At 36.5% G+C, this 27249-nt stretch overlaps 2 protein-coding genes across 16 annotated transcripts in view; both read right to left on the reverse strand.

The window, feature by feature from the left end:
* card9 (caspase recruitment domain family, member 9) overlaps positions 1-16263 on the reverse strand; it is a 50781-nt gene extending 34518 nt beyond the window's left edge. For all 14 annotated transcript variants that reach the window (XR_008964804.1, XR_008964805.1, XM_057358818.1 and 11 more), the window contains exons 1-6: positions 15720-16263; positions 15396-15533; positions 14931-15256; positions 4416-4595; positions 4191-4334; positions 3952-4077 (exon numbers count right to left, since the gene is read on the reverse strand). Coding sequence is in view for 12 of the 14 variants with exons in the window: in XM_057358818.1 (XP_057214801.1) it covers positions 3952-4077; positions 4191-4334; positions 4416-4595; positions 14931-15256; positions 15396-15533; positions 15720-15918 (1113 nt within the window). In the remaining 2 variants the exon portion in view is untranslated. The remainder of the gene's footprint in view (positions 1-3951; positions 4078-4190; positions 4335-4415; positions 4596-14930; positions 15257-15395; positions 15534-15719) is intronic.
* Positions 16264-16370: 107 nt separating this feature from the next.
* snapc4 (small nuclear RNA activating complex, polypeptide 4) overlaps positions 16371-27249 on the reverse strand; it is a 109974-nt gene continuing 99095 nt past the window's right edge. For both annotated transcript variants that reach the window (XM_057358643.1, XM_057358652.1), the window contains 5 exons: positions 24105-24175; positions 23923-23988; positions 23812-23842; positions 22033-23687; positions 16371-16713 (listed from right to left, as the gene is read on the reverse strand). In XM_057358643.1, the coding sequence (XP_057214626.1) occupies positions 16627-16713; positions 22033-23687; positions 23812-23842; positions 23923-23988; positions 24105-24175 (1910 nt within the window). In that variant the 3' untranslated portion in view covers positions 16371-16626. The remainder of the gene's footprint in view (positions 16714-22032; positions 23688-23811; positions 23843-23922; positions 23989-24104; positions 24176-27249) is intronic.

The raw sequence follows: 27249 nt of genomic DNA on the forward strand, positions 1-27249 counted from the left end.
TGTTACACCATTACTAATTGTACGATATTACCAAAACATATTTTCATGTCTCATACCCAGTGAATTGACTGCATGTCAGAAATTAAAGTATATTGGAAAGGAAATTTGCTTTTCTTTTACCAAGTCTGGTATCAACACATTGTTTCTTGTGCTTACATCCATATGTGAACATGATGTATACGGAGAGTGCTCAATTTTTGTGTGCTATTGCAACATGATCCAACAGTCTTGGATATTCAGTCCCTGATGGTGACATCTTGGATGTTTGTGCTAAAAATCGGTGCATCTCCTTTGACACAGGAAGCAACGACATACGTAACAATGAACAGTGTAGTGCCCCATTTCTTAGGGAAAGTTTTCAACCCTTCCCCTTGGTCCTTGAAACAAAGTGGTGAGGGGTAGGCAAAGGGGTATAAAATATAATTGGGATTGGGCCTTAATGTACTACAGATTGATCTCACGTTGGATGATAACAGCATATACAAATGAGGAGCTCAGATGCAAAAGCTACTAAATGCCACCTCCGTCAAAAATGAGATAATGATATTGACCAAATGCTCTCGGCATGCCATGTATAATATTTTCAGCAAATACCTTCGCATCAAATCCACTTAATCCCGGCCTCACACCATTCAGAAATACCGCTTTGTTGGCAAAATCTGATAAACGCCATGTCGATTTGTTGGCAGAATCCACTTAACGCTGTGCAAAACAGCCTTGGACCTGGCAGTCACATGGATCACAGCTCCCCCTTCAGTTTCATAATTTTTACATTCCGACTTTGACTATTTGCAATTAGTGATGCACCGAAATTAAAATTCTGGGCCAATAACGAAAATTCAGGATTCACTTCACCGAAAAAACTTGTTTCAATAGTTTTTATATAATTGTATTAATTATACACAATAAAACCACAAAAATCATATAAATATGAGAACATATTTGAAAACAATACTAAATTATATTATTCTTCCTTGGTCATTGCAACACAATGAAATATAACTTTTTTACCAATTCTAAACATCGTAGTTCTAGAATTACTGTAGAATTATTATATGCATAACAGTAGTCAAGTCATAACTCAGCAGCTCTTGCTAATACAAGAGGTTATGGTGCAGACTCATTTATTTGATTTATTTAACCTTTATTTTTCCAGGAAGGTCCCATTGAGATTAAAATAAATCTCTTCTTCCAGGGAGTCCTGGCCAAGATGACCGTACAAAAACTTCACATCAACATGTACAGTACAGTCCTGCTCACCATTATTGGGACCCTTGGTAAATATGAGCAAAGAAGGCTGTAAAAATAAATCTGCATTGTTTCTCCTTTTAATATTTTATTTAAAAAATCTACAAAATTCCAACATTTCATTGAAGGAAACAAATTGAAGTGGGGGGAATATCACATTGAGAAAAAAATGTTTTTCTTCCATATATGTTGGCCACAATTATTGGCACCCTTGTATTTAATTCACCCCGCAACCTTAATTTATAAGAAAATCAGCTCTGAGTGTTTTCTTTTCAGTCTGATGAGGTTTGAGATTACATTGAGAGTCATCTGAGTCCATTCCTCCATGAAGAATTTCTCCAGATCCTTCAAATGTTGGTCCTCCCTCTTCTTCAGTTCATATCACTCATTTTCTATAGGGTTCGGGTCAGGGAACTGGGATGGCTATGGCAGGATCTTGATTTTGTGTTCAGTGACCCATTTTTTATTGATGTTGATGTTTATTTTGAACCAATGTGCTGATGGACGATCTAACCACGACCCATTATAATATTTCTAGCAGAGCAAGTCAGGTTTTGATTTTTTTACTTGTTGGTATTTGATATAAAACATGATGACATGTATCTGAACAAAATGTCCAGAATAAAAACAGGTTCACAACAATGAAGATCTGGTGACATTTAACTGTGGACATTGGGCATTCTTTTATCCCTGTGTGCACCAAACGTATCTTGTGTTATTGCTGCCAAAAAAAACTCTTTTTCATTCCATATGGCCATAGACCCCAGTCCTGGTTGAAGTTCCAGTATGGCAGATTAATATGGTGCAGTTTATTTTTGCATAAGAGCAGAAGATTTGCTTCTTGAACAGTGTCCCAAACAACTTGTGGTGATGGAGGTGCAGTTTTCCTTTATTTTTATTAAATGCTTTCTGACCCCAAAATTCAACTGATTACTGCAATTTTCCATCTCTTTGAAGAGTCTTTGGCCTCTCAAATTCTTCTCCTAGTTGTGCATTGAGACAATATAGACACACATCCTGTTTCAAGCTGATTTTCAACATCTCCAGTCCATTAAAACTTCTTGATCATTGCCCTGATGTTGGAAATGACATTGTTTATTGTTTTAACTATTTCCTTAAAGCCATTTTGTATTTTGTGTAGCTCAACAGAACTATATTGCACATCAGAACTATATTCTTTGGTTTTATCCATTGTGATAAATGATTAAGGTGGGTTGGGCTTTGTGTTACTAATATTTATTCTCCTGTGCAACAAGAAGTCATAACTGGACAACGTCATGTTTCTAGTCACCTTGGTGTGCTAAGAAAATGTAAATATCAATGGGAATACACTTGTTAGGTATTTTACTCATAAGAATTTCTACACAGCAAAATCGCCAGTGTCAAAAAAGGTCTCATTAACTCTCACAGTGTTTATATAATCCACACTTTGAGAGTGTGGATTATATATACACTGTGAGTGTTAATTTGTCGTTTTTTTAACACTGTCGATTTTATTGTGTAGGGGTACCAATAATTGTGGCCAGGGTGTATTAGAGAAAAAAAAATTCTCAATGTGATATTCCCCCTACTTCAAATTGTTTTACTTTAATGAAATGTTGGAATATTGTATATTTTTAAAATAAAAGATCAAAAGGAGAAACAATGTAGATTTATTTTTACAGCCTTCTTTGCTCATATTTACCAAGGGTGCCAATAATGGAGAGCAGGACTGTAACACACAAAACAAATTCTAAACAGCCAAAGCTAAAAAACATTAATCATGAATCAACAAATTAATTAAAACAGCAAAGAATGAATTGTTGATTGAATGACAACAACACGCAAACACAGAGGGGCAGTGAGTCTGTTAATGTAAACAGGCTTAAAATGAGCTTCAGTGATATAAGCACCTGCCGGATGACAGTCCACGTGAGCTACATTATCACTTACTGACAGATCGTTCCGCTGATCATTCACATGAACAGTTTGTTGTGTTTAAAGTTCGGCTTTAAAACGCGCACGAGTCAATGCGCGTGATCTCTGACAATAAAGAAACGTAAAGCCGGTCACATTGCAGTTGCGTCATTTTCTGTCCGCTGATTTTAAGCTTTTCCTGTTATATTTATTAGTTTTAGCCTTTGTTGTGGCGCGGTTACATAATCTTCGTTTGATAACAGCTAGAGTGTGAGTGAGCACGAGCACTGAAGGGAGAGGCGGGGCGCCGGATATTTCGGCTTTTATTTCGACCTATTTTATTTTTATTTCGGCCAAAAGCGATAATACATTTTCGTCGGAAACTTTTCGGCAGGCAAAATTTTTGTGCATCACTATTTGCAATGTTTTTAATTGCATCTTTAGTGGTTGTGTAACATGTTTTACTGTGTCTTGTCCAACGAAGTGGATTTTCTTAAAAATTAAGATTTTTGCCAAAAAGCTTGCATGCACTCAGAGGGTTTTGCAGCTGAAGACTGTCAAATTTGTTAGATACAAATGAAATGACTGAAGTGACATTTGTGAAAATAAGACATTTTAGTACTGACTAATAACATTTTCATTGCGATTTAAAGTGAAATTACTGAACCTTTACATAAGAGCCTGATAAAAAATGCTTGTTTACAAGAAAACATGTCAGACGCTCTTAGAGGGTTTTGCATCTAAACTCCTCAAATGTTTTTTGTTTGTTTGTTTGTTTTGTCATGCATAGATAAAGTAGTCTGATACCTTGTCTCTTTCTTTAATGACATCTTCCAACTGCTTCAAGATGTCTTCCATTCGGTCTCGATACATTGTGGAGTCTTTTTTTAGCATGGTGCACATCAAAGCTAACTCATCCTTCTCCTCTTGATACTAAAATTCCAATCAAAATGAACAGAAAAAATCATACTTTATCCCATGATTTGATATTTACTGTACTGAAAAAGATACATACTATGAAATATTATTTATGAAAGTATAGATACCTTATCACATAGCTCTTGTGTATCGTGCAGATCTTTGCGTATATTGTAGAGATCATTTACCAGCTCCTGGTATTGTGCTTGACTTTGCTGCTTGAGATCTTCCATTGACTCTTGATCAAGCTTTTCACACTCTGGAGTTTGGGCCTGGGGAAAAATTATGTTTTATACATGTTTCATTGGTCTATGTTATCCACAAGAGTCTGTGAATTAGTGACACTGATTTACTTTGGAAGCACTTTCAAGCTCTTGAATTCTTGCTGTAAGGAGATCGTTTTCTCTCTGCAGCTGCCAAATCATGTCTTGACTTGGCCTCTGCTCCATGGCATTTTTCAAGGTTATTGTCTTCTTCCGCTGGATCTTTGAATCGCTCTCTGCATTCATTAAGCTGTGCTTGAGTCTCTCAATCTTATGGAAAGGACAAACAAAACAAGAGGGAAGTGGAGAATCAAATTAACAAGTATACAGCCATGGAAAATTTTTTAATTACTTATATTTATATTGTACAGACAATAAACAAGGCCATCGGGATTCCTCCCATACATAATAGCCTATGCAGTAGTATTAATATGCTTTAATGAATTTTGCCTTTTAAAAGTTACTGTCTTCATGCATTAACACACGTTGTGCATGTTTATGTCAAACATTTTAAAATATCCCCTCCCAACTGCATATAGACCTGCCTATAAATGACTAATTCTACATCTCTTCAGTGTTGGGTAAGTTACTCTGAAAAATTAATTACTAGTTACTAATTACATATTCAATAGTGTAATTAGATTACTGTACAAATTACTCTCTCCAAAAAGTATTTAGTTACTTATTACTAATTACTTTCTATATCCTATATCAATCTTGATGAGTTAAGTGATTCAAGGATAGGCATGAAAGGGCTCTTTTAATTCATTCAAATAAATAATATTAAACTACATAAAGTAGTATTATTAACGGACCAAAGTATTACAAATGTGAGAATTATACATTAAAGCACACATTTTAAAGTTAGACTTTGAATTTTGATGTCAATTCCACTATTGCACACACATATATTACACAAAGTATTTAGTTTAATTACATCAAAAGTAACTGTAATTAAATTACAGAAACTAATTACTTAGTAACTAGTTACACCCAACACTGCATCTCTTGCACAGTATATACATTTCAGTTAAACTGGTGCCATCTAAAGGCACATTCACAGTAACTCGTGAGCACGCAAAAACTTCTAGGTGCACAGGAGAACCGCACATGAGGAACGTCTCCTGATTTTTTTGCCAATGTCCCTTCCACGGCTCCGTAATTAACAGTATTCTATCAAATGTGAAATATAAATATTGTTTCTATTTGCATTTATTTTCAGAAAATGAAAGCAGAGAAGTTGCTCTATATATTTTCAGACCTCAAATATGAAAATATGAGTTTTGATTTGACAACAACAAGATGATCCAAAGTGCTTTACATAAAACATAAAGCAATTAATGGTATTATAAAAAGACAATATAATAAGATTATTATTATAAGAACGTTTTAAAAAGTTATGTTGCACAGCCCTACACTGTAAAAAAATTCTGTTAATTTACATGGAAATTTAACAGCAAAATGCTGTTTTCGTTTAATAGCAGTATGTTACTGTTTTTTAGATCGGCAACGATCTAAATCAATTGTTGTTTTTGTGTAGTTACACTTTTAATGTGCGTTTTCTGTCCATGTAGGTGAGAAATACTTTATATTGTCTGCAAATTCGCCTGATTTTTCGTGTTATCTTAAAATCCATTTAATATAGTATGTTACCCACTGATTTATTATAGATCAGTGATGCTATCAAGTATGTCTAAAAATACCGCTAAGTTATAAAGATTCGGTCAAGCTGTTGTAATACATGCTGGTAAGCTTTCCGTGTGCATGCATTGATGGTAAGATACATTAAACAGTTAGTTTATTAAATATTTATGTTTTGGTAACGGGGAAGTCCTATATAAGTAAAATCCCTAATTATTGTCTGATTACTGTGCATGTGTCAATTTCAAAACCACTGCTGGCTTGATTGCTATATGACCAAAATATATATTTCTTTCCAAGGAGGAAGTCTAATGGCTCACTTTGCAGAGAAGCAAGAAAATATTATTCTTCAAAAAAATGTAAGTTTTTCTTTAAATTAATTGTGGTTGTTAGTTCTTATATGAACAAATGTGTAGGAATGCTTCAATCAAATCTGACATATTTATTACTCATATGATTCGTATGTCCATAATTCTAATTCTAATTTTTATTTTAATGGAGAAATGATGTCTGTTTGTTTCGTCAACACAAGCAGGGTACCTTAAAACTCTAAAAAGGACACAAGTGAAACCATTAGGTTAAGACTCTGGTGATTTTTTTTGGTCCGAAAGCAGTCTGATTCCATTTACAGAGGTGGCCAAAATTATAAGAACACTAGTTTTTTTACCAGCTGAAAAAGGGTTTTAAGTCAGTTATTTCTATCTTTCGCTGTAGTCTGTCAGTAGGAAATATCAGTTTACTAAAAGTATTCATTTTGCCATTAATTGTAATAATCCAGTGAGATTTTTGTTTGCACAAGGAGTCTGACAACAGTGCTCCACATAGAGATCTGATCTCATCATCATCATCCAGTCTGTCTGAAATGACATGAAGAACCAGAACAAACTGAGACAAAGTAAATCCAGAAGACCTGTGGCAACGTCTCCAAGATGCCTTTTAACCTACCTTTTAACTGTTGTTTAACCGGTTTGTATGTTGTAAACCATGTTTTCATTTGTTTGTTAAAGGGATAGTTCACCCAAAAATGAAGATTCTGTCATCTTTTACTCACCCTCTTGTCATTGTAAACCTGTATAACTTTCTTTTTTTCTGCAGAACACACAGGAAGACATTTTGAATAATGTTGGTAACCGGCCCCCATTCACTTGCATTGGTTTTTTTGTCCATACAATAGATGTGATTGGGTGTCGGCGTTGTTCGGTTGCCAACTTTCTTCAAAATATCTTCTTTTGTGTTCTACAGAAGAAAGAAAGTCATAAAAGTTTGAAATAACCAGAGGGTGAGCTAGTGATGACAGAATTAAAAAATGTTGGCGAACTATCAGTTTAAACCTTTTTGTTTTTTAATTGAATGATTTTTTTATTAACTTTTTTCATTTTAGGTTAGTGACATTGATTTGAAGCAACATTTGTATTTTATGTTAAGGCATTTATAATGCCTTATTGTGTCTTATTTGTTGTTGATTAGTTGCTTTACAAAAGCCATTTTTGTATTTTTATACACTATGGGGGCTTTTTTGTTGCACCATAGTTTGTGCATTAAATATTATAATGATGGCTTGTATTTTTGCCCATTTTATGGCGTAACAAGCAAAGCATATAAAATCTGATGTTGAATAGGAATAAAGAAAAGATGAAAAAAGAATAAGTTGGCTTCATTTGTTTTTTATCCACAAATATATAATACAGGGTATAATTGTATTACAATTAAAATAAGTTGACTAGTATGTAAATTAACAGCTGTATGCTGCTAAGTAACATTAGTATGCTGTTCTTAAAACAGTATCAGGCTGCTAAATAAGTTGTATGCTGTAGCTAATAAAACAGTATCATGCTGTTAATTCAAATAACAGTAACCCGCTGTTATTTAACAGTATAAAGCTGGCAACCACAGCTGCCAGTAGATTACCGTTTTTTGCAGGATAATTTTTTACAGTGTAGTGTGCATCCAAGCAAAAGAGAATGACTCTAGTTTTTATGAGTGTTATTTAAGTAAAAAAGTAAAAAATAGTTTTCTCATGCATTTTTTTATATTTTCTTATTTGGCAGATGATATGATGATCAACTTCCCAGCAAGCACCAGAGAGAAAATGGGAGGGGATGTAGAAATAAAACCAACTATTAATATTTTCCTTAATGTTCACTGTTGGTTGTTTGTTTGTTAAAATAAGTAAACCATCAAAAGGGTTAACCTTTTTATTTGTTATTGATTTGTATTATATTTATTAAGTTTCAATTTTTTTAAATAATCTTCATATTTTTCTATTAACTTAAGTTATTGTTGGACAATCTTCCTTATTTTTGTCATTATCATAATCAATAATATTTAACTGTTTTGTATTCATGACATTTTTATTTAGTCTCTTTCTTGATTATATTTTGTATTTTTCTGAGTTGTTAAATGTTATTTTTCTTAATAAAAGCTTTAAGTTGTTTTTATGAATAAAAATAATTCTTGTTTTCTTTTTGTTTTCTATTGGATGCTAGATGTGTATTAGTCGTTTGTTAGCTGTCTAATTGATGACTGGTCTATTCTTAGGTTATGGTTAGACATTGTTAGATTTTCACTGACAGCCCAAATTTTGCCTTGTTTTAGACTAGACATCAATGGCTGTGTTTGAACGGCTATTAGATGTCTTTTAGACGTCCCACGCGAGAAGCACTCGCCCAAGCTGAAAAATGCGATGTTGCTGCCAGATTTCGATTGCCGAAAATCACATTATGTTTGATACAAACCAACTTGACAATGCTTTCTCAAAGCAAAATAAAGTCCACCGAAAGCATATTTAAAAAAAAAAATTGGCATAGAAAGTGTATGTTGATGATATACATTATTTGACATCATGATTAAATAAATTCTTCAACATTTCCATCCTTAATCAAATCCAAGAACATCTTATAAATATCGTAAACTTTAGAGAATTTTTAGTCTGCTTACGTACAGTACATACGTTTTTTCATGAGTCAAACAAGATAATAAATTCTTCAACCATTTTCCTAGGGAAGGACAACTGGTACTTTTCCAGTTGTCTATAGAGCGTCTGGCTTACAGTAAACAGGTCACCAATGTTTTTCTTCTTTATTAGAAACCATCTGCGTAAATCCTAAATACACAATTCAGGGCACAGAAAAATGTACCCCGAAATTTATTACATTTAAAATGAAGGTCTGGAATAGGGTTAAAACTAATTTAATCTAACAGGTGTTATGTAGGTTCTCATTACCCAATTATATTGTAGGAGTCTCAACCGCATGTTTATAGTATGTGTTTGTGCCTTTGTGCAAATTGTACCCCAGTTGACTTCTGAGATGTGATTATCTATATCTTGTCTCCTTTATTTTCAGAACTTTTTTTATAATTCTCTACCAGAATATTATAAAATTGGGTAATCCAACCCTTATTGGAGAAATCTTGTGTGGACAGTGTTTCCAGTATGGATAATACGCCCTTTTCACATGACGTCACGCATCTTCCGTTCTGCCGCGAAGCAGTGTATCATTACTTCCGCTAGCACTCCAGTTCATAAGGTGGCGGTAATGCACCTATAAGCTGATTTTCCAACCGCCAGTAAAACTCAAGAAGAAGAAGAAGTTACTTCCGCTAGCGCCTCAGAATGGAGTTTACCAAGTGGCTTGCACATCTGCCACAAATAAGTATGATGTACAACGTCTTGCAGACAAATTTTCGCTAACGACAAGATCAAAGCTAGAGAAAGGATACAAATTCTTTGTTGAACAGTACCTGTTTGATTATGAAGGTAAGTGTTTTGTTTTCTTTTTGTGTTAGCGAAGGTGCTAGGATAAGTACTTGAATACGTGTTCTGTCAGTTTTTTTTCTCACTGTTGTTAAATTCCAGCGCGACGGCAAAACGGAAGTTCTTCTTCTTCTTGTTCTTCTTGTTTGTTGCAAGACGGATGTTATGATGCACTGCTTTGCAAAAAGGCGGAAGTTAAGTGACGTCATTGTGAAAAGGGCGTATTGGGGGAGCTACACAGAGTTCTTAGATTGTGAGATAATGAAACTGCAAAGTTACAAATTGGAATGCAACGATTTTAGATTTTGTTGGTACGATTATAGTCTAAGGAATAGTCACGGTTGCACGATTATGACAGTTATTATACAATGATGAATTTTACTGGCCCTGCCAACATTACTTGTTAGTTTTTACCTATCTAATCTCAATAAATAATGTTATAATAAGATAAAACTATTAGCCTAATTTCATATATAGTCAAAGACAGTAAATCAATAACTAATAAAATTAGAACAAAGAATCAAATTACGAGCAATAGCACAAATAAATGCAATAATGCAAACACAAATGAAATTAAGAGTGCTTTTCAGGTGTTTCAGGTTGGTCTAACTGTGGTCATAAAGTACAGAAACTGCATAAAGTAATCAAATGAAATAATCAAGTAAAAAATAATAGTCTTCAAAGTATATGAAATAAAGATCAATGATCTATGCAACCACATTTTATACCTTGAATAATTTTTCTTCATGTTCATTGCCTCAGATAGGGGAAAAGAAATCTGATGCCTTTGGTCAGTGTTGCATTCATATTTCAATCGAACTGCGCCAGAGTTCGTTTGAAAGTGGACCGAGACCCATCTTTTCAGCGGTCTCAGGCCGCTGAAACGTTTACACTTAGGGTGTGTTCACATATGCCATGTTTGGTTTGATTGAAACAAACTCTAGTGCGATTGCTCTGTTAGTGCGGTTTATTTGTGTAAGTGTCACGGGCCAAAGGCATCGAACCGAACCAAAAACAGGAAGTGATAACAATATATGACCCGAAAATCAAGTGATTTGTTCTTATAAAAGGAGTGTTTATTAGACATGTGCTTGCGCATGTAACGGAGGAAATCCTTGCGCCGTTTTGACAGTTTTAAACACTTCATGAGGTCTTCGCGAGTTACCGGCTTGTAAAAATACCCTCATATGCGCAGTCATACACTGAGCATGTACGTATAACCCAGCACACAGCATTGTTTTGGATATCCGGTAAGTTCTGTTTTAAAATATAAACCATAAAAGCTGTCCAAACACGTTGCGACTTTACACGTAAGCTGTTAGGTTCAAAATATTTAGGTTCGCTTTTAAAATGCCAGTGAACGCTAAGCAAACCAGGACTAAATTTATTTTTGTATTTTTTGGTCCAGACCAAAAGAACCAAACGAACCTAACTACAAGTATGAACACGCCCTTACACAAATAAACCGCATTAACAGAGCAATCGCACCAGAGTTCGTTTCAATCGAACCAAACATGGCATATGTGAACACACCGCACTAACAGAGCAATCGCACCAGAGTTCGTCTCAATCGAACCAAACATGGCATGTGAACACACTCTAAAACATGGTTTATTGTATGATAAAACTTATTGTATCAAACTCAAATACGGGTTGGCTAACTGAGATTAGGCTAGTCGCTAAGGCATCGGATTTGAATTTTTCTGTTGCTCATACTCATGTTGCTCGATCACTATACATGTTTGGTTAATATTACTCCATCAGCTGATCTTTAAATTATTGGATATGCAGTTTTTGGCAACATTTGATGTAACGTTACTATCATTGTTTTTTTATAGTCAAATATATGTAGCTGTAAATTGTCCATGGGTTAATGTGTACATTATTTTCTTTTGTATTAAAGTTGTGAGACTCTTTTCTTATTCAATTTTTTTCCAATGACAAATTTACATTTGCTGCAACATAAATGATAATTTGGGGTCTGCAGGAGAGAAAGTATTCAGACAGATAAAGGGACAATAGAGTAGCTAATGTGCTTTATGTTTTCTGTGTATTGTAGATTTCTGTGCATATAAATGCACTCATGTAACCTTAATAAAAATGTGTATATCTCCATGCTTTTTTAAAATGCCTTCTTCTCAAATGCCTTTTTAAAAAAAACTTGGCGTAGAAATAGGAAAATACAGTATTTTAAATGGTACATGGAGGGGAAATATTTTTGGCTCTAGTAAATCGTAATACTAGTAATAACTTTATATGCTCCCAGTAGTATTAATGGCAATGCCAAAACTCTTTACCATTAGATTCAGGCATAATACATTTCTTGAATTGTGCCACCCTAAGATTTGTACTGGCCCCTTTGTGCCACCCCATAAAAAAAATCCTGGGGCGACACTGTTCTACATATAAAAAACTTGCGCATGCAAAAGACACGACAGTCCCTAGGTGATTCGCTGGGTTAAGTCTGACATTACGCACCACTGCTTCTGGGTCCCAACATTCTATCAGATGCCACAGGCAAACAACAAATAAAGCTAATGTGCACTCATGGCAGGCTGTAAACCTTCCGAAAAACTACAATCGCTTTTTTCTTTAACTCAGCCTAAATGTGTAACATAAATCAACAGTGTTCATAGATGATTGTTTAAAAGTAGCCTCACGTAAAACAAGTGGAGGCTTGGATCACAAAACTGTATTCCTTACGTCACAACAAGCGCATACGAAAAGATTGATGCAGAGATGGTGTATTTTTGTAGGCAAACCCGGATATTAGCGGTCACTAGGTCCCTCCAAAGCTACTAAAGGCTAAACCTGTAATCATGGCAAAAAAGCATAAAGCAGTAATCGTTTTTTATAGAAGACAAGCTTCACTATGCTGAATAAACTGCTTTTGTGAGGAAATAGCGAATAATTTAATGAATCAACAGCATGTCCCCTAATCTTCAACATGCTTTAAACTGAACAACACTTTTGTTGGAAATGAAACTTAGATTTTACTAGGATTAAAACAGTATTTTATGAAAGGAAGTAATTACCACCAGTAGGCCTATTACTTTTTAACAATAGAGTGCAATATTTTTATCTGATGTTGTATATTACTCCTATGCAATGCTATGTAAGCAACACTTCAGCACATTCAAAATTGTCTATTTGTTTATTTAAAAGTAGTTTTTAGACTTTTTTATATTCAATGTTTGTGACAAATATTCACAGAGTTTTGGCTCATTTTAGTGATGAGTGTCAGAGATATTTGTGGAGATGGTTATGCTAAAAGCGATTATTTTACAAAAGCATGTTTTGTTGTTATTATGAGTGTACACAGATAGAAGTAGACCGTTTGGAGTTTCTAATGATGTTTTAAACTTATATGCGTGACCATAAATAATGGTATTTTAAACCTGCATTTAAAAAAATCCTACATCTCACACCTGCATTTTTCAGCTTTAGATGGTTAAAAATGTAAAATTCGATTTTATGTTAAATATTATTTAATTTATGTTAAAGACAAAACTTTTCCAGTATGAAATTAGATATATTTACACAAATAAACATTCAATTTGTAGCTAATAAACTGTGGCTAAAATTCATAAATTGTTTAATCATCTGTCTTTAAACACCTGCTTTATGTTCCGTATATAATATACTGTGTTGAAATACCTGTTTGTGGCTGTACATAACATTACATTCAACATCTCTCTACAAGGTTTTTATTTTGTGGCTGTGGGGGTTGAAGACATTATGACATTGGCCATGCGCACTTCCCTTATGAAAAACAACCATGGCCCAGTAATAATGAAAAAGTTACTATATTAAAACCTGGCAACTACAAAGTAACCATGGTTTATTCATGATTTTTGAAGTAATTCATTGTTTTTGTAGTCTGATCGGTACACTTTAAAAAAAACTGTTCAATTTTCGTAAGGGTTATTGGACCTCCTCATTCTAGCGTTTAGGAGGACTAGCCTATAAGATTTAGTAGTGATCTGGAGCCTCCCTATCCTACCCAACGTGCCCGTAACTGTGCGTTCAGACCGCCGCCGTCGAGAGCGTCAAAGTGGCCGGAAGTCATTAATTTTCAATGTGAGCAGGCAGCGAGCAGCGGCGCGGCGCGTCTTGGCCGTTGAGGGCGTTGTCGGTACACGATCCGGGATGCCTGCACGATCCGTCCGCGCATGCGCATAATGACGTAGTAGATAATTCTGTTTAGCGACGACACTGCACGATCTGTTCCACGCTTGAGCACCTTTGTACCGCGACTTTCACTACTGTCCACCTCTGGTCTCATGTCACTTCTGTGTGCACACTATGCGTTGAAATACTCTGTAACGTTTCCCCAGACTTGTTTGTAGTTCTTTCTTCATGTAAGTGCAGATAGTCTAGGCGGAAATGCATATTATGTTCCTTATTGTGTTCTGTAAACACCATTGAAGGGATTATTCCTCATTTAGATTATATAGATAGATATATTAGCCTATATATAGACCCATACTAATACAAAATGAGTCGATTTAAAGTTAACTAATATTAGCAGCTTTTAATAAAAACCGTCTTTGACAATACTACTGACCTCAGATCGAAACACAGCAAATTAAGTAGGCCTAATGCCATGCAGCAATGAATCGCAAAGGGGAGTATGGAGGAAACTGAAGGTTTGCAGTGACAGACTCTCAAGACTCAGACTTTATTCCACATGTAACCAAAATCGTGTATGTTCATGTAACAACTCCTTTATTATTTTGGATTGGCAACCACGTAAACACATCGTAATGCATAGCGTAAGCTACATTTTAAAACATCAAAATAGACCCGCCATGAACTGTTAAATGAAAAACACAATGTAGCCTACAAAAATATGCCGCCAGTTGTGCCCGTCTGGCCGTCAAGTGTTTCATCGCATGCTTGATACCAACTACGTCATTTTGCGCATGCGCAGAACGGATCGTGCAGGCATCCCGGATCGTGTACCGACAGGCGTCAAGGAGAGTTGAAATCAGGTCAACTTTATGGTAATGAGCTATGACGCGGTTCGGCGGCAACCAATCGGAACGTAGAAGTCCACCGCTTGAGAGGATTCCAGAGAACGCATCCCTGTAAACTTTGGTCTACGTCAGAGCGTCCACGAATCTTTCTACAGCGCTGTTGGCAGGGCGGCCAGAACGCACAGTTTTATGTTAGTTAACTGTGTTAACTGGGAAGACAGTATACATCACCTCCAGCTGGAGGTCTCTGTTACGCATGTGCACGCAGTTTTTCTCCTCACTCAGTCGAGTCAGATCGTGCATCAAACTATAATTCTCGTCTCGCAACTGACGCGCCTCCTCGCACATACGCTCACGCTCCTCTCTGATGCGCTGAACTCGCTCCTGCTGTTTGCGACGCTCACTCTCGCAAAGTTGCAGCTGGCGAATGGTGTCAAGCTGCTCCGTTGCCTGCACAGACAACTCAAGCCTCGCCCTTCGCTCGTCCTGTACGAGCTTCTGTAGACGAGACACTTCGTTCATGAGGAACTGAGTGAGGCCACATTCGCCTGCTGTGTCTGAATGGGGCAGAGTAGGTAGACTGAATCATAGCTAGTTAAACAAACGTTTAAATAAGGTGTATATGAGTGTAACATACAATTTAGATTATTAGTAAAGGTTTTAAAAACGTATGATTTCCTATGTATTGCAACTCACCAATAAGCACAGAAAAAACCCGAGCAGGCTCTTTGCCGGTGATTTTGCGATAAATCTCTGGATAGTCTAGCTCCAAGCTTTCTAAAAATGCCTCATATCCTTTGAGACCAGTTCTTTGTAAAATGTCCAGCAATACCCCTGTGACCACATAACAGTTCAAACAGTAATTCCTCAGGTACCCCATATAAAATTCAAAGAAATCCCTATCTATTGACGTTCACATATTAAATTCAGGTTGTACGCTATCCATTGCATTTCCCACATAGCCTATATTCTTTGAAACTGCAACAGCTTACCAGAACTTCAGGCAGTAACATCTCTTACCAACTTTTCGACGTCTTATTACCAGACTGGGGTCATTGTAGATCTGTTCCTCGTCCTCTCCACTCAGCACTTTACACTGTCTCAAATAAGGTGTTATCCTTGATGGCTCAATGCTCTTAATAAGGAGCATTCTGTAGTCTTCCAGCCGTGCCCAGCACTCATCATCTTCCAAATCAAAAAGCCCAGGGCCATCAGACATGACTAGTACTGCTGTTTGATTTGATGTGTTGTTTAATGGTACGTTTAAGGCTTAATAAACACTGCCTAAACCAGCTTGCCTGGAACCCTAAAAAGGAAGTTCACTATACATGGTGGTTTCAGAAGTTCCCTTTCCAATTGTAAAAATTTCCTCTATTTCACAATAAACTGTTGCATTTCAATGCACTTGTGTAAACCTACACGTTTGGCTAAATAATAAGTACATGAACAACATTTGTTGATTTTCGTATGCTTTTAAAAACAATAACAAGGGCATTGCTGTGTAAGAGTGCAATATGATACCTATGTAAGGCTGTGAAAATATCTTGATCTTTGAATCCCCGTTAAAAATCATTAACCTGCAGTGCTTCGTTGTCCAGTGCACAGAATATATAGACACTATAATCCTTTGGATCAACATAACCATTATGTAATCATACAAAATAAAATGACTCTAGAAAACATTTTATTCAAAAAATGATCACTAATTATAACAACAGGAACAAAAACTCATATACACAATGATTTATTAATATTTAACAGTGGTTGAGCTTCAGGATAGCTAGAACATATTTTGAATTTCCTCATCAAAACATGGAATATGAGATTGCTTAACAGTTTCTCTGTGCAATATTAAAAAAATGTGTTCACAGAAATCAAACGTACATTAACTGTAACCAATACCCTGACAAGAAAATTGTGATGAATCTTATGTAACTGTACGTAGCCTTTTTTTGGTGTGGAATTCTGAGAAATGCACTGCCAATGCTTTTTCACTGGTGTTAAGCTCAGTCCTCTGAAAGAGAAATAAAAAAATAAACCATTAAAAACAACCAACCAACCAACCAACCAACCTTTAGTAAAAAAAAGTGTCATTCTTTTCATTTACTCACCCTTGGGTTGTTCAACCCCCCTTCTTTGCTCTTCAGAGCCAAAACAGATAAAACATGTTGTCTGTTTACTATATGAGTGGATTGTGACAGCCTTTTCTCAAGATTTGAAAGAACACAAGAAACTCTGACTTGTACTGTTCAGTGCAAGTGTTCTGAAGGCTTTTAAAATGGCTAGTTCCAGTCCTTAATTTTGATTAGTCAAATAGACCTTATTTAGCCTGCTGCTATGTTGATTTCAAAACACAACTGAGAAGGATAGCAGTCTAGAGCGCTGCACTACACTGCATTGATTTGTACTGGGATGCCAGTCAATTGGCCATCAAAACACAAAAATACATTTCACTTATTTCCACAGGACATAATACTAAGGAAAACAGGAGTTCAATTAGAAGGGTCTTAGCACCTAGTTTTGAGATAACAGTAGTAAATTGTGTGTATAAAATCGGCATTAGCCTGTTGTTAATGGCTGACGTCTGATGTTGTAAACTCTGGCCCTCGAGATCCATTTTCCTGCTGAGCTTAGCCCCAACCCTGATAAAACACACCTAAACAAGCTAATCAAACTCTTTGGGAATTGACACGTACAACTAATTGCAAGCAACGCAGATTGCTTGGCGCATCGCATTACAGTACTGCGAGAGCGATTAGAAACTATACGGAGCAGTCGGCACTTTAATTGCTCTCAGTACGCCAGTTGAACAGGCCTATTCCTGAAGACATTGATTAGCTTGTTCAGGCGTGTTATCAAGGTTGGGGCTAAACTAGGCAGGAAAATGTATCTCATTGGCCATAGTTTAGAACCATCGTTCTAGGGAATTGCGTGCTTTTAATTTTATAGCAACAGATTGGGAAGGGCCCTTTTCTATTTCAACATGACAGTGCCTCTGTGTATAAGGCAAGATAAAAAAATGAAGTATGGTGTTCCATACTCGGAATTTGTGCTCTGCATTTAACCCATCCAAGTGCAAACACACAGCAGTGAGTAACACGCAAACCATGAACACACACCCAGAGCAGTGAGCAGCCATTGCTGCGGCGCCCGGGGAATGGCAATGATTCTGGAGGGTGATAAAAACAAGATTTCATAGTAAAATTGAGAAAAAAATAGTACATTCTACCTTTTTGTTAACATTAATTATGACAACAGTAAAATATTAAGTAAAATTTAACCTTAAATATTAGCCCCGGGACTGTAAAGTGCACGTCAACATCCAGGAGGGAATTCAAATCATCATTTTCCATTGTACTGGTGGGACGCGAGCTACAGGTACATTTGGTTTAACATGTTGATATCATTATAAATGCAAATGCTAACTCATTTAACGGTAATATCTAGCAAAAGATTTGTAATAGGCGCGCTACTGTTTTATCTTGTCAGTGCCTCAGCCAGAGAGTGACAGTGCTAAAAATACATTTACATTTAGTCAGTAAGCAGACGCTTTTCTCCAAAGCGTCGTACAAAGTAGGGTTAAACAATAGAAGCAATTTGTGCAACAAAAGAACAACAATGCATAGGTGAGGTGAAAACTAGTCTCAGTCAACCTATCACAGTAGACGAAGCTACGTTTTTTGGGGGGGGATAGGAAAGTAGAAAAGAAGTAGAAGACTGTACTAAAGGGTCAGATGTTGACGGAAGAGATGTGTTTTTAGCCGATTCTTAAAGACATCTACAGAATCCACTGATCTTTTGGCAAGAGTTAGATTGTTCCAGAGTCGTGGAACGATCTCCCTCTTGCCATAGAATAGACAGGGCAGAGAAACAGCTGAAATATGAATATTGTTGTGGATGAACACTGTTGATGTTCTACATTCTGTGTTACACTGTCCAAACCAGATGTGATAGGACCTCTCAACACATTATAAAAGGCATATTTAAGGTTGCCTGCTGTCAATGGGTTAATATCATTCAATTTGATTAAATAATTAGTATTATAATGTATTAGGTAGACTATCTATTTATTTTAGTGTGTTATAGCTTATAATTGAGATACTCTTTACTCAGAAATATAGGATGTACCCTAACAAAGTGAGTGCAAATTGTTACATCAATTACAATCAATTTTATTGAGTTTTTTTTACAGTGTAGAACCTAGTTGAACTGTTACTGTAAATGCAGACTTTGAGACAAAAACTCATTACCCTACACCAATGACTTGGACACAGGGGTACAGTCACTTCGGAACAGAAAAGGCCACTTCTAAAACGGTTGGTAACAATTCCTGTATCTAAACGATTTTGTCACCATCTCTGTTGCACTTTTTTGAGTCGTGTGAATTACTTCACAAACATAACGACTTAGAACTTCTTTTATGAAGGGAAACTATACATTTGTGAGTAAAACAAGTGATGTTTTGAGCTTATTCTGTCACATTTGAATGTGAACACAATACATCACTGGACACACAAAATGGCTGCATGAAGAATCCACGAATCTCAACTTTAAATCTCATTTTTTTTGTGTCTTGTAATGATGATCAAAATGTTCAAACGATCAAAAATGTCATGTAGCGGTTTCAAACGGGAACGAAGTTCATCGTTGTGAAAAGCGATGTGTGCTCTGATTGGCTAGCTACCCAGTGCGTTGTGATTGGCTGAATACCTCAAGCATGTGGCGGAAATGTAACGCCCATACCATATTCAGAACATCAGCCTTCAAAAGCATATTGACAGCTGATAATGTCACCATTACCGTGTGAGTTCAAGCCCGAATATGATCCAGAAAATACATTTGACCAAGTGGATTAATCAACTTTGCCAGCACGGCTTTGACAGCAGAGCGTAGAGGATTGGCATGGTTTTATTAAAAAAAACTATTAGGTTTAACAATTAGCTAACAATAGCAAACTTCTTGAGCAGCCTTTGACGCTGTGTCTTGACGCAACGCGACAAAGTAAATAAAACATATTATAAACAAGCCATTTGTTGCATCCAGGGGACATAGTTACTGAATATAATGACTGATATTAACTTTTTTTGTGTAGCATCACGCTGCAAGGGAGAATGCAGACGGATTCAGCCCCGTAAATATAAAACCATTTCTGCATTTGTGAGCGTAGGACCGACAAAAAGCTTACGTTTGAATAGTCAGTTGCAAATTCTTTAATAATGAAAACGTGCTGTGAGTGAAAAGTGGCAGACTCTCCTTACAAAGTTGGATTTGCCCCACTTATTAGAAACAGCCTTTGTGCACAACCAGGTTTAAATGTGCTGCACACACTTGGATTTTGGAGTTGTGCTCTTTTAACAGTGTTGTAAATAAAACTAAACCATTGATTTCCAATTGTGTCTTCATTTGGAAGACACAACTAAGTAGTTTTCTTTTGTAATGAAACACACAGCGTCTCCACGACAGGGCGGCAGCAACAACAACACTACAGCAGGAATAAACACGCCTTCTTTCTTTGCGTATACATTTTGGGCGGTGTTCTTCAACACTTCTCACGAACTGATGTAGAAATGTGGGGGCGTGTTTAGGCAGGTTTGGATGAGCCTCCGCTTTTGTTAGACAGACATCCCGTCCGTGAATGAATGACTGACTGACTGACTGCACTAGAAGACATGTCAAGCGCTGTAAAGCATGCGAGTTACTCTCGTTTACAATGACAGATTATGAACTACGACTTAATATACAGTATACATTACAATTACACAAACATGCTTGAAAAAGTCATACTCAGTATTTTTAAAACTATAGTTTTGTCATTTGTAAGGTAAATTAGTATTTCTATAGACACTTTTACATTGACTTGTACATAATACATTAGCGAACCCTCAGGGCACTCTGTGATGAACTAAACTATAGTGAAAAGTAATATCTAAAAGCTTTAAAATATTATTTTCAATAAAAGTCGGCCAATTTTCCCTATTAGATATTTATATTTGACTTCCTGGATCGATGCGCACTCTATCCCTGTGAGATTTCCAAGTCTTACGAGAGTAATTCAAGATCACGGAGCAGTCGCAGTTCTGTGATGTCATACGCAGCCTGCGCATGCTACAAGTCGAACGCGTGTTTACGTCGGGAGCCTTCAATTAGGCTACTGCTGACAGTACAATAGTAAATCAAGGAGAGATTAATTTTGAGTGACCAATCATATCATCTTTCTAAACGGGTGTGCTTTGTTTTTTGCGAACATTCTGCCATCTGGGGGGTTGTTCATCAGCAGTCTCGTAAAGCGGAAGAGGCACCAGAAGTTGGTTCGCCAAACGCCATAAAACTTCAAAAGAAGAGGAAATGCGGAAAAAGTAATTGAAAACAGCATATGGATGAACTTTTTTCTCAAGTCTCAGGAAAAAAAGCTGATAAAGCATGGTTAAATCAAAACAACAGGAGCAAGACTTTGTTATCAAGTAATTTGATCATTATTAATCAGTTATTTATGATTTATTAGGCAGCCGGGCCTCAATTCATTCTGGTTGCTGATGTGCACAGTTGTTTATGTTGCTTAAAGTTAGCTTTATTTGAGACCAGTAAATTTACTACGGTCAGTTCCATGCGTTTAGTTCACCGTACCAGTTTAATATTAAGATTTATTATAATCATAGTTTACATTCACGCATTTGGCAGACGCTTTTATCCAAAGCGACTTACATTGCATTATTCTATACATTTATACGTAGGTATGTGCAATCCCCTGGGATCGAACCCACAACCTTGCGTTGTTAACGCAATGCTCTTACCACTGAGCTACAGGAAAGCTTACTCGCTGGGTAATCTCTGTTTACTGCCCGTTAGTGTAGTCACCGGTTTTCTTTGCTGCGAGCGCTCTCATGAGGTGTTGCTTTTTAAACTGGTATTGTGTACGTTAGTCTGTGTTGGTTTTATGATCAGACTGGGGAGGCAGTGTCTGTCGTGTGTGTGCAACCCGGTCCATTATTCCGTTGAAGAGCACATACACGCTGCACGCCGATCATAATGCATATGTGTAATAATGATTTGTATTTGTATTCCGTGTTATTTCGGTGATAACTCTCTTGGTGTGTAAATATGTACTATTTGTTCGTGTCTTTCCATGTATTTTTGTATAAAATACCAATTTACATATTTGTGACTATTTGTTTGCAACTTCTCAGCACATGTTTGTGATTACTGTCTATAAGCGCAGATCTTAACACATAACCACATTTAAAAATATCTCTTGTTTTGGTTCTGAAGAAAAAAATCCATAAGGGGTCTGAATGACACAAGGGTGACTAAAATGAAAGATGTAAAATGAACTTACTGCAGCTGGCGGCTGATCATTTCTTCCTGCATTTTTGCCCGCAACTTCATCTTTGTTGTTACACAAAGGTAACCCAGGCACCCCACAATCCTCTGATGGATTTATAGTGGCTAAAAGGGCAGGAAAGGTAAAGCACGACAAGAAACGAGCTTTTAACCGCAGGTATGCTGGATTTGTGGCAAACCGTTCGGCAACCAGTTTTCGGGTGGCATCTACTTGTTCTTTTTCTCCTCTGCCATTTTGCAGCTCATTGGTTAGGATTTTAGCCGCGGCTGTAACCAGAGACTGTTTAGCCTTGAGCAAAGAAGTTAGCTGTTTGATACTAAAGGCAGATGGTGGGAGGTAAGGCAACGTGATCTCTAGATGTGGCAGTGAAACCCCACCTTTCCCATTAATCCAGACATCAACTTTAGATTGATGGTCAGAAAATAATAACCTACTATCAAAGCTCAAACTGTCAGAGGGAAGGTCAGATTGAGCTACATGGTGAAGAGGTCTGTTAGCAGATGGCTTCTTTTGGTTGACAGTTGATTGAATAGCTGTTACAGGGACACAGATATTCTGAGAAAAAACTTGAGTTTGAGGTTTTTCCATAAAAACCTCATCTGGTGGCCCACTAACCGAAGTTGGTACACTTGAGACAGAGGTTGATGGCACAACACAAATGTTGTTGGTAGCAGGAGACACACTGGAATGTCTTGAAGAGCAAGACAGATGTTGCCATAAAACGGTTTCCATAGACAAGGATGAAAAATGCAGAGCTACAGCAGCATCTGAGAAGGTCTTTGTACAGAAATGGGGTCCGAGCACTTCAGTGTGTACAACTGAATCTTTCTGCTGCACTATGATAGATGCTTGGGGTGACATACTTTTGTTATCTGCTAAAATATTAGAAAGAGGTGTCTGGATAGCCATCCCCCTGTGTACAGGGGTACTGTTTATAGAGGAAGACGGCATTAGGTGATCTGTTGAGACAGAGGAAGCAGTGACAAAGGGTGTAGATAATGGGTTTTGACTTGGATTGGTTGAGGTGCCTTGACGAGTGCTGATAATTACAGGGTAGTCATCTGGCACTTTCAACATCTGGTTGCCTGGAATATTAGCAGACAGCACTCCAGTCACCTGTATCAACCCACTAGGTGTACGAATCCAATTTATTGGCTGTGTCGCCAATGTAATCGTAGATACCCCAGAACTCTGTTTGACCCAGTTTTGTTTTAGTGTCATTCTTTTGGAAACTTTAGCTTCAGCTTCTTCTATTAGGGCTTGTGCTTTCTTCGTGGGTTTACGGGTACGCTGAGCCGCTCTGAATCTTTTTGAGCTCTCTGTGCTTAGTGATTTGGAGCTTGATGTTAAGGTTGTGACAGGTTGCACCGGTGCTGTCAACTGTATTAGTGGAAGAGGAATAGCTTGTGGTGGTGACTGTGGTGGTAGAGATATGTTCTGTCCATTAAGCAGAAAAGGCTGCACTGGCCCTTGTATGTTTGGCTGCATAATAACAAGAGTGTTGGGATGAATCAAAGCAGGCGTAATCATTCCCTGAGGGTTAACAGGCTGCGAAGGTAAAGGATGTTGAAGAAGTTCTGCAGGTTCCTTAATCCCACTTTTCAAACCTTTCCTTTCATGAAGTGCCGCTAACACCGTGTTAGGAAGAACTAAACAACCATAGAATATGTTATTAATAAAGAAGAAATTACATGTTTTATCTTTTGGCAGACAATGAGAAACAAATTAATATAAAGGTATTCATGGATGTAAAAGTATAAAATGGCCAAACACCTGTTTTTGGTTTAAATTCAGCACTTGATATCTGGAAAAAAAGACAAAACGATTTGAGTTACCTAATCACAATTTACCTGCTCTTTTTATAGATGGTAAATAAATAAATACCCTGGGTCTTCTCTTTTCGCGAGCTTTAATGACATTCTTGCAACCCTCAGCATCAATGTGTAGAGCCTGTTTGAGAAAACACAACCATGTGTGACTCAACATCACAATTACAATCAAATTAAAAGGAACAATTTTACAAAACAGCAACAAAACAAATGTCAACAAAATATTAAATGATTTACTTTGATAAAGAATGAAAACACTGGTGTCTTCAGGAGAGAGATTTTTGACCCCTTAATTCCAATGGTATCAGCTGTAAAATGACAAAAACAACTGATAAAAAAAGCATGGAAATATGAGCTAAATGGATATTATTTCATTTAAATTGGCTGAATAAAGTCAGTCATACAACTAGGATGGAATGAGGACAAGTAAATTATGTGGGTTTTTTTATTTTTAACCATTCCTCATCAAAAAATGAAATTTGAGCCATACTTTTCTCACCCTAATGCCATCACAGATATACATATACTTCTAGATATACTTTTTTTCTTCAGCCAAACACAATATGATTATTTTAAATAATATCCTGGCTCTTCCTAGCATTGTAATGGCATCGGATAGATCCCCATTTTATGAAGTTTTTAAGAAAGTGCATCCACCGCTCCATCCATCATAAAAGTGATCAACACAACTCCAGGGGGTAAATACTTGTCTTATAAAGCAAAACAATACTTTTGTGGGTAAATACAATTAAGATTTTGAGTTTAGTCACGTTTGGATGTACAGTACAGTGCATCCAGAAAGTATTCACAGCGCTTCACTTTTTCCACATTTTGTTATTATACAGCATTATTCCAAAATGGATTAAATTCATACTTTTCCTCAAACATCTTGATGTAAATTTATACAAAAAATAGCATGTACCTAAGAATTCACAGCCTTTGCTCAATACTTGGTTGAAGCATTTTTCTATACCCTTCTCCAGATCTGTGCCTCGATACAATCCTGTCTCAGAGGTCTTAAGACAATTCTTTGGTCTTCATGGCTTGGTTTGTGCTCTGACATGCACTGTTAACTGTGGGACCTTATATAGACCAGTGTGTGCCTTTCCAAATCATGTACAATCAACTGAATTTACCACAGTTGGACTAAATCAAGATGTGGAAACATCTCAAGGATGATCATTGGAAACAGGATGCACCTGAGCTAATTTGAGTGTCATGGCAAAGGCTGTGAATGCTTATGTATATAGGATTTTTTAGTAAATTTGCAAAGATTTCAAACAAACTTCTTTCACATTGTCATTATGGGGTATTGTTTGTAGAATTTTGAGGAAAATAATGAATATAATCCATTTTGGAATAAGGTTGTAACAACAAAATGTGGAAAAAGTGAAGTGCTGTGAATACTTTCCAGATGCACTGTATACATAGTACATCACAGGACTTTTATGACCAAATCAATATCAATTGAATAGAGATGTAACAATATCAAAATCTCACTGTACGATAATACTTTGGTATTAAGTCCATGGTACGGTGTTTGTTGCAAAATTTAAAATGGCAAATAATGACTTCGTAATGTGCCAAAAGTATCCTCTTTTCTTTATCCTCTAATCATAGCTTTTGTTTAGAGGTATGAGTTATAGTATGATATGGGTTAAATTACCTAAAAATCCCTTTTATAAAATAAAATAATTGCACCAGATGGACCTTGCAAAGGTAACATCTATTATTTTTTCTAACATTCTCTATGTTAGGCCTGGAAGACCTATCGTTTCATACTACTATGTGACCACGATAATATTGAGACAATTTTGCTATTGCGATAACACGATATCGATAATATTGTTACATCCCTACAATTGAATAATTTAAGATTTAATTATATACGTGAGATTAAAAGAAAAAAAACTCTGAAGACCTTCAGGACCAGTGTTTTTTAGCTTGTGAAGTGGTCTATCCAATGCCATTACAATTCTGGGAAGAGTCAGGACATTATTTACCATTACTCAGGATTAACTATTGCTTTAATACAAAAAATGGTAGCTTAACCCTTTGATGCACAACAGGGGTCTGAAGTGACCCAACAGGATTTTTATTTTCTATATTTTTGCAAGAAATTAATTACATCATTCACTATTTCAGGTATTCCTCATGAACATGTTTGTGATCATCACAAATCCTTATTTTCACATTAACACACTGCAGATAAATATGGTTATCACTTTATCCTTAAGTGCTTAATCTAGTTCTGTACATACACAGTTCACGAAGTTACAGGAGTGAGAACTGAATTTTACTCCCGCATTATCTCCCAAAAAGTGCAGTTGGTGACAGCCGCATTTACCAAAATTCGACACTGTGTGTACGGAATCGAACTCAACAACTAGTTGTTAATGATGTGTATAAATGTGCATAATAGTTGTGTCTTCGAGATGTGAAAATAACAATGAAAGAAATCTTTACTTTTGCACATTGTGACATGGGGGCAAGCAGCTCTCACGAGCCCTTCGCCAAAGTGACATATATAAATAAACATAAAAAATTCCAATAGTTTATATATTACAGCACCTTACTATAAAAAATCTTACATATCCGCAAATTACCATTTCATTAACCCCAGTGGTTGGGAACCTGTGGCTCTTTTCATAAATCATGTGGCTCGCCAGGTGTCTTACTCTTTACCAACATTTGATGGTTAAAAAACATCATAATATATAGCAATACTTCAGGTTTCCTGCCCAATACATGTTTTCCAGTGCTATGCACAAGCGCCAAAACACTAATCAATGGCAAACTATGTTTCCATGGTAACCTCTCATGCTCAGATTCAAGATACCCAGATGGCCAATAGTTCAGAGGAGCATGCTACTTTTATTGAAAGTTATGGCACTCTGTGGCATATAGACAGTTTCATCTTAACAACATAAACAAACGTTACTGCGCATGCGCACTTTTGGGACCCCACCTTATTTCCGGTACACATTCACTGATAACAATCAAAAGAAACCGAGAAAAAAATAATCTCGTCTCTCCAATATTTTGAATTTAGACTCCGATACCAAGCTCAACCGCTAGATGTCAATGTACCATACGGTTTGTTTAAATGCATCAAAACTACAGGACCCATTCAACAAATTGTCTATTTAATACAATTATTATACAATAAAATAATAATATAAATTAATATTTACATAAATTAAATTAAATCGTTATATTATTACACACTAGCCAAACACAGACCGGAAGTTAACTGGGGGTTAGGCGCACAGGTACACTTCACTTTTTAGCTGGTACCCGTACCAATACGGTACCTGGAATTCGGTGCCGGTACCAAGCAGTAACTTTTTCAGTACTTTACTCTCTGTGTAATAAAAAACAT

The sequence above is a fragment of the Triplophysa rosa genome, linkage group LG2 (assembly GCF_024868665.1).
Source record: "Triplophysa rosa linkage group LG2, Trosa_1v2, whole genome shotgun sequence".
Taxonomy (NCBI): Eukaryota; Metazoa; Chordata; class Actinopteri; order Cypriniformes; family Nemacheilidae; genus Triplophysa; species Triplophysa rosa.